Consider the following 8,497-nt stretch of genomic DNA (forward strand, 5'->3'; position numbering starts at 1 on the left):
GCGGGAACCATTAGGGTCAACCGTCAACTGTCAACTGTCAACGATGAAATTCTTCTTTTTTTTTTTGGATAAAATCAACGATGAAATTCCAGTTCGCTGTCTAGTTGCAGTATTTTAAACGGTTACGTAAAACCCATAACCTCAGAGAGAGAGAGAGAGAGAGAGAGAGAGAGAGACAGTTAACAAATTTAGAATAGAATCGTGGATGGATTATAGAAAGGAGAGTTTTAATTGCGCACCTTGAGGTTGATCTTTGAATCTACAAATAAAGATACTATGGCCCATATTGGTTCTACGATTGAAACATGCAAGGCTTTAAGGTCACAAAGAAGCATCACAAGCACCTCAACAATCCCTTCCCATCCACACCTGAATCTCTTCCTTTCCTACATGGAAATCTATCTTTCAATCCCCAAACGGTTTCTGAACAGCAGGTCTACCATGTTGGAAATGATTTTCTACTCAATTGGAGCTCAATCAATGGTGGGTATCTCTCTGTTTCTCATCAATCTCAACCCAACAGAGCTATCTGGTCTACCATCCCTGGACAACCCTTTGTTTCTGCAGCTTTTGCAGAGACAGAGGTGGAAGAAAGTAGAGGTTCTTTTGCTATAAATGATAGAGATGTTCATTTGATCTGTAATCATCAATCGATTGAGGATATAAAGGTGATAAATCATCCCTTTGATATTGGTGGAAAGGCCAAAAGTCATGTTTTCCCAGATCTGAAGAATGCACTGTACCCATTTGTGATTATAACTGGCCGGGTTTTCTTTGAGAAGAACAAGAAACACCAGAAGCTGCTAGAGAGACCCAGCATTCATTCAAATATGGATTTGAAGACGAAGGGTATGTCAGCTGCTGCTGCTGCTGCAAAATATTGGGTCTTGTTTGATCAGAAAAACAAAAATCAGATTGGGTTTCAAGTAAATCTTGGGAAACCCAATTTTGAGCTTTACCACCCTGAACCACTGCCAAGAACTTTTAAGAGATTCAGGGGTCCAAAACAGAAACAGAGGCTAGGACGGCTTCGAAGACGTCGTATTGGGTGGTATTTTTTCATCTCAAGATTAAGAAGCTTCATCCCATTGTCATCCTCTGAGGATGAAAAGGAAGAGAGGAAATTTGCAGACATAACAGGGTTCAACAGAGTTTGTATCACATATTCAAGTGAGAAAGATGAGAGGTTTTATGGTTTCGGAGAGCAATTTTCTCACATGGAGTTTAAAGGCAAAAGAGTACCCATTTTTGTTCAAGAGCAAGGCATTGGAAGGGGAGATCAACCCATCACATTTGCAGCAAACCTGCTCAGCTTCAGGTACATTAGATTTTAAGTTGCTAACCCTCAGCTCCTTCTGATCACTTCATTGAAAAATAGAATCATCTCATTTTTGCAGAGCTGGTGGTGATTGGAGTACGACTTATGCTCCGTCTCCATTCTATATGACATCAAAGATGAGGTCTCTGTATCTTGAAGGATACAGCTACTCTGTTTTTGATCTAACAAAACCTGTCAGAGTTCAGATAATGGTATTTTTTTTTCCAGTTATTACATTACATCTTACAGTATCCAACAAATTCTGGAGTTGGAAGTCTCACATATTCTGTATGTGGTAATGCCTACAGATCCATGGTGACTCTGTGCAAGGAAGGATACTGCATGGGAGCTCTCCCTGTGAACTTATTGAACAGTTCACAGAATCTATCGGGAGACCTCCTGAACTTCCTCCCTGGATTATCTCTGGTGCTACTGTCGGAATGCAGGGTGGCACAGATGCAGTTCGTGATGTTTGGGAATTATTAAAGGACTACGATGTTCCTATATCAGCATTCTGGTTGCAGGTAATCCTGACACTAATCCATGAACATGTTTTCATAAGAATACAAACAAAGAGTACACAATTTTATGTACAGAAGAGAATGTATTTGTTTGTATCAATTTCATTGAGCAGCCGATGTGTGTAGGACTGGGTAGGGCAGAGAAAGACAATGATCGGCTCACAACTCTGGTGGAATTGGGAAGTTGATACAGAACATTATAAGGGATGGAGAAGATTAGTAAAGGATCTCGGTGATCAGGATATCAAAGTGATGACTTACTGTAATCCTTGTCTGGCTCCAGTATATATCTTGTACCTCACCACCAATGCTCAGAAAATAATGATCTCATTTACAGTTTGATCTTTATCAAAAAAAAATTTGTGATAAAATGTTGAAGGATTTACTTGCCACTACAGGTTGATGGGAAGCCAAATAGTAGGCGAAACCTATTTGAGGAGGCCAAGAAATTGGACATCTTAGTGAAATACAAGAATGGTGAAACATACATGGTCCCTAATACTGCTTTTGATGTGGGGATGTTGGATTTGACACACCCACATGCGGCACCATGGTTCAAGAAGATCTTGCAAGAAATGGTTGATGATGGGGTTAGGGGGTGGATGGCGGATTTTGGTGAAGGCCTGCCATTGGATGTTTCCCTCTATTCAGGTCTGAGATTTTGAACTTTTCTTTTTCAAGTTTGTTTACAATTCAGGTATACCAATGATACTGATCAATTTGGAATCTATGATTAGGTGAAGATCCTGTATCTGCACATAATAGATACACAGAATTATGGGCCGAAGTAAACAGAGAATTTGTGGAAGAACGGAAGTCTACACATGTAGTAAAAGAGAAGGAAGATCCGAAAGAGGCTTTGGTCTTCTTTATGAGAGCTGGTTTCAGGGAGAGTCCCAAATGGGGAATGCTCTTTTGGGAAGGTGACCAGATGGTAAGTTGGCAAGCTAATGATGGAATCAAGAGTGCTGTTGTGGGCTTGCTCAGTAGTGGCCTCTCTGGTTATGCTTTTAACCACAGTGATATTGGAGGCTACTGTACAGTAAACTTCCCTTTCTTCAAGTACAGAAGAAGTGAAGAGTTGCTTTTGCGATGGATGGAGCTAAATGCATTCAGCATGGTTTTTCGGACTCACGAAGTAAGTTTGAACTGCCTTGATTCCATGTGTGAACTGAACGCAATACATAAACCATACATCATCATACTAAACAAAACTACTATTCTCTCAAATGCTTTCTCTACCGTAATAAGATTCAAGAAAATCCTTTCTTGTAACTTACATCCAAAATTCGAATCCATAAATAGAAGTCTTAAAAGAATGATTTCCTGATCCAAGTTTTGACAAGTCCCAAAGAAACTAATACATGTGAGTGTTTGCCAAACAGGGAAACAATCCATCAATTAACAGCCAATTCTATTCGAATGACCGTACCTTATTGCATTTTGCACGGTTTGCAAAGGTGTACAAGGCTTGGAATTTCTACAGGATTCAACTTATGAAGGTAATGTGTATCTACATGTCTACTCTTATTTCCATTTTTGCTAATATCTAACAGAATTAAAGCTTCAGCATCAATTGAGCGTCTAACATGCCTTATTGTCTCTGGGATGACTTCTGTCCAAACAGGAAGCTGCTCAGAAAGGCCTGCCTATTTGCCGCCATCTTTTTCTTCACTTTGCTCAGGACGATTATGTACATAATTTAACCTACCAGCAGTTCTTGGTTGGTACAGAGATCTTAGTGGTACCTATACTTGACAAAGGGGAGAAAGAAGTTAAGGTCTATTTTCCAGTAGGAGAAGGTTGTTCTTGGCAACATATTTGGACAGGAAAAGTATTTACCGAAGAAGGAGTTAAGGTTCGGTTAGAAGCTCCAATTGGTTACCCTGCCATATTTGTAAAGTTTGGCTCCCCTATAGGGGAAACCTTTCTGAAAAATCTCAGAGATTTTGGAATTTTGTAAATAAAATTTATAAAGCCCAATTCAAAGTGGTTTGGGTGTTCTATACCCTTTCAACTATTTGTGAACTTGTGTTTTAGTATTCTGTGAAAGCTAAGATCCAATTTCCCCATACCAACAATAATCAGTCCCCACAGAAGCACATGCTATTATTTGTGTCGTAAAAACTCCATTAAGAAATTGTCTATATTTCCAGGATCTTAGATACTTTTTTGGTTTCAGATGAACAATAACCCTTATTCTATCAAGTTCTGGACGATCCTCAAAGGGCCTTAAGCGATGTATTGATCAGTCTGAAAGCTATGGCCAACTCTGTCACTGTGTTCACAATGTGCCGCACCTTCTCATGTTCATATGCATCTTCTGGAACAATTTTTGCATCCAGGAAATACCTAACCCTTGACTTCTAAATACAATCTGTCTGTAATGGTAGTTGGATGCATCATTGGTTTTCATGAGTCCTTGAAAATGAAGCTACAAATCATAGGCTTTACTGGATTCTAACTGCAACTTGGTGGAAGCATTATGCCTTCCTCCTTGATCCAAACCCCTTGAGCTTGCTGCATATATCCTATCTCCTTCCAAATAGGTATTGGCTATTACCTACAAGTATGTAGTTCTAAGAAATCTAGAGCTGATATTGAAAAGCAGGAGAAAAGAAGAAAACCAAAGCAGCATATTCCACCGGCTTGGTGTGTTTATAAATCCTTATGGTTGATTTAGGTCTAGGGACCTCTGTTTTGGGAAGTTTGCGGTTTCATTGAACTGACCAGCATGTAGATCTACCATATATTGCTTCACTGCAGATTTGTAATTGCTTTATTTCTCCATTGTTCAATCCATGTTGGCTAGAAACACAAAATATCTGTACGTGGAAGCAAAATAATCCAGCTTCAATACCATATCTCTGAAATTCTGAAATGGTTGCATTGATGACAAAGCAAGGAATCCTCCCATCAACAACCTTCATATTCATGAAAAATATATTTGAAACTCCAGTAGGAGATTCTCCTTGTTTTATAAGGCAGTTGAAAATGAAATTACATGCATCTTTCTCAGTCCTCATAAATAAACAAGGAATCTCTTTATTATGTTGCAGATCTTCCAATTTCACATGAGTAGGGATGGTGAAAGTTATTGTTTCCATTCAAGGTTTCAGTTTCAGATCCATTATGTTGAAAATTTAAAAAGAACTAGCTCACAAGTGAGTACTGGCTGTAACAGCTATAGCAATAGTAATTTGAGGTTTCTTTTATCGCTTCAATCATCAGCTGCCTCAAAATATGAAATGCTTAAGAAGAATAACCATTCTGTTTACAATTCAGGAATGTTGCAATCCAACGCAAATCTGGCTCATAACTTCTGTATGCACCATGAAGAATTTGAGAGAAGACTCAAATTGCCCATTTAGGTGTATACCAGGATCATACCATGTCACTTAATTGAGATTTACTCCTGCAAGGATCATGTACTGGAAAACTCTATAAAGTGTGGATGGAACAGCCCTCCAAACACTATCATACCACTAAATATCATCTCTTGAAACAGCTTCCTCGCAAATTCATCTTCTAGTAATTGATAACCATATCAGGAAGGATATATACTTTTTATAGCTCTACCTGTGACTGGAAAAGGCCCTCTTTCTATATATTGTAATTCCTTAATTCTGAGTTGGGGAATGCTTAAAAAGCTTTATAGAAGACAAAATATTGGGCTGCAATATAAATTCAACTTACTGATGAAGGTGCCAACTTCTCCAACCAGTAAGTCTTTGTCTGTTGTATTCAAGACCTGGGACCGAGTCCAGCCTGGGCCGGACGCACCATGAATCAGCCCTTGATGGCCTACCAAAATAAAAACTGAAAAACAAGAACAAAAATAAAAAGGGAAACAAATTACTGTATATTCCCCTAAATTAGGGTTAATCTCCAACTACAAAGACCTAGTTAACAAGGCTGAGTTCTTCCTTGTTAGTTCACACTTTTGTGTAGTTATTATCCTTTGTTCCAGTTCTTCTTCACTTGCATTACTCAGTTTATGACCTTAACCTTTCTAATTACTGTTCAAATTTCTTTGTAAATTCCTGGCATGGATCATTCCGTTTCCTACTTTATTTTTTCTGCTCCTATTTTCTTTTTTGATAAATATGTTTTTTCATTATCTTTATTTTTTCTGGTTGAGAATTACAGCAAGGAAATCTATCTATCAAAGAAAAAAATTAGGAAGATGGAGGAAATTTCAGCATCTATGAAGATGTGTATCACATTAACTTCTTTGGTACTGCTGATCTCACAATTCACATGGTAGTGAAGATGGAGGAAATTTCAACACCTATGAAGATGTGTATCACATTAACTTCTCTTGTGATTTTAGATCATTATGTGGTTTCTTGTCATTTTTCACATATGGTAGAGCACACGTGCCATAATGAAGTTTCAAGAGTTTGTGGTAATGTGATCCATTTCAGGTTTTGATTTCTCTGTACTGTCATGGAATTACAGAATTTTTCCTGATTATTCGAATTGATGTTCACAAAATCTATGCTTTTGATTGCTGCCTTGAACTATATAATATGAGCATAACTTTGTTTAGTATCAGAATTTCTTTTGTGGTCTTACATTAGTCTTCTAAGTTCTTATGGTGTCTGTGAATCCTTCTTACTCTTAACAAAACTCTTGCAACCTGCCAGCTCAAATTTGTGTAACAAAAAGCCACTTCAAATGCATGGACCTTTTTGCTTCTCCATCCTTAAGTGTCTATATGCTCATACAGGGCATAATTCACACTTCAGATCCACTAAAAAAATTTTAGTTAATGAAGAGAAGAGCTTATTTATAGTTCTTTAGTGCTATTGTATCATTCCATAAACTACTTTGATTTGGAATTCCCACAAGGTTCCTTGGGCCTCAATACAATGCAAAAGAATTTGCCTAACATTGCATTATTTAAGGAATCTTATGGGGAGGGTTTTACGAATGGCCGCATAAGGCCGGACGGGTTCTGATCGTGTTAAATAGAGGGACTTTTTAGTCATTTTGACCCCCTCTTGTGAGAGGGACATAGGACTGTGCACAGTGCATGGCCGTGCACAAAATTGCCTTTTCTTATTGACGCAACTCAAGGTGTCAAATAATTTGTATTTCTAGTATAATACACGACTTTTTTCAATGAGGGCAAACATTATCATTTCTCATGTGTATTAAAAAAATGTATATGACAATAAGAGCTTTGATAATGACATAATGATTAGTCACTTTCATATTATTTTTGATAACTCTTTTATATCTTCTAACATAAAAAACTTTTGGGAATAGGATAAGAGGCTATTAAAAGGTGTGAAGTTATAAATACACCCATAGAGTTGTCATTTAGACAATAGCAGGACAGAGCATCATACAAGAGGGGTAGGGGTCATTTCAAAGGGGAAATAGTGACGGATAATATGTGTCCCCATATGCATCAAATATTTATTTTACCATGGAAAAGATTTGATCCACAAAGTTATATTTAGCAATGGAAATTCCATCCCTAAAGACTGTTCTGTAAAATCCGATAATGCCATTTATAGAGATGGATTTGGGATGGTTTATTTTTCCATCGCTAAAGGCTTTTACGATGGTATTTTTCTCTTTAGGGATGGAAATCTTGTTTCTAAAATCCACAGTATTGTTGTCCTAGCTTGAAGTGATCCTCCAATTATGAAACTTGCTTGACAACTACTTTCAACTTTCTTGGGTTTGCCTTCATGCAACTTCTTGATCCTTGAGAGGATACCAATTACTATTTTGGTTTTTTATATCAACAAATACTAGTTATTAATCACTAAAAAAAAATTTCCAACAATTAGGATTGCAAAATTCCTCCACCATAATTGGCTCCTCTTTCTCTTCACTCTCATTCTCTTCAATGTTCTCCTCCAGTTTATCTAGTCTGTGTTGTAGATCCTAAAATCCAGTATCCTTATGCACTACAGTGACAGGAAAGATCAAAGTCCCATGATCACTAGTATTAAAGTCATCAGGGATGAACTTCTTGGTCACCAACTTCTTGCCATGGGACTTGGTTCCATTCAAAATTTCATTGAGATGGAAGATTGAATAGTCTTCGAAAAGGGCAGTCAGCACACTAGCTAAGTGATCACAGCCAAGAAGGATTGCTGCAATTTATTTGATCCACGTCTCTCAAACTCACACTGAACAATTCAGTCCTGTTCGGCAAGCTCTTTGCCAACAAAGCCCTTTGGTTTGTTTGGCACAAATTTATGTCTCTCTCTTCTTGTTTTTTGAAAATCTCCTTTTCTTTTCTTTTCTTGCATTAGGGAATGGAGAGGCTTGTGTATGGCCTCTGCGCCGAGACACAGATGCCCCCCTCTTGAAATTTGGAAATCTCACACCTGTTAATGCTAGTGCATATTCACATTGGCCCCATCTAGCGCAAGACTCATGCTTCCTTTTAGGGAATCCTTTCTCTTAAAAATTTTATTCAATTTTTCATTATTTTAATTTTGGGAAGTGTTTTCTGTGGGGGAATACGATTCTTACATATGCACGAGTGTCAACAGAGTGCACGAGAAAACATTTATACAACATCATTTTCCCTTTCATGAGGCAGGCTCATCATTTCGCCCCCATATGTTTGGGCAGCAGGGCCACATTCTCAACCGTCACCCCCCCCCCCCCCAAAAAAAAAAACAAACGG

The 8,497-nt window shown here is 38.0% G+C and overlaps 1 protein-coding gene across 1 annotated transcript; it reads left to right on the plus strand.

Annotated features, from left to right (window-relative positions):
* The first annotated feature begins 299 nt into the window (after positions 1-299).
* On the plus strand, positions 300-3,802 carry LOC122065090 (sulfoquinovosidase-like). The gene is made up of 8 exons (XM_042628880.1): positions 300-1,318; positions 1,398-1,530; positions 1,627-1,842; positions 1,966-2,121; positions 2,238-2,490; positions 2,577-2,977; positions 3,225-3,341; positions 3,467-3,802. The coding sequence occupies exons 1-8, from the start codon at positions 306-308 to the stop codon at positions 3,800-3,802; spliced, it is 2,625 nt and encodes an 874-aa protein (XP_042484814.1). The 5' UTR covers positions 300-305.
* The last annotated feature ends 4,695 nt before the right edge of the window (positions 3,803-8,497 follow it).

This window comes from Macadamia integrifolia, unplaced genomic scaffold (genome assembly GCF_013358625.1).
Source record: "Macadamia integrifolia cultivar HAES 741 unplaced genomic scaffold, SCU_Mint_v3 scaffold188, whole genome shotgun sequence".
Taxonomy (NCBI): domain Eukaryota; kingdom Viridiplantae; phylum Streptophyta; class Magnoliopsida; order Proteales; family Proteaceae; genus Macadamia; species Macadamia integrifolia.

Coding starts and splice junctions, on each gene's coding strand:
- LOC122065090 (XM_042628880.1), top strand. CDS start 306: ATGCAAGGCTTTAAGGTCACAAAGAAGCATCACAAGCACCTCAACAAT. Junction 2,122..2,237: donor GTAATCCTTGTCTGGCTCCA/GTATATATCTTG, acceptor TTGCCACTACAG/GTTGATGGGAAGCCAAATAG. Junction 3,342..3,466: donor ACAGGATTCAACTTATGAAG/GTAATGTGTATC, acceptor CTGTCCAAACAG/GAAGCTGCTCAGAAAGGCCT.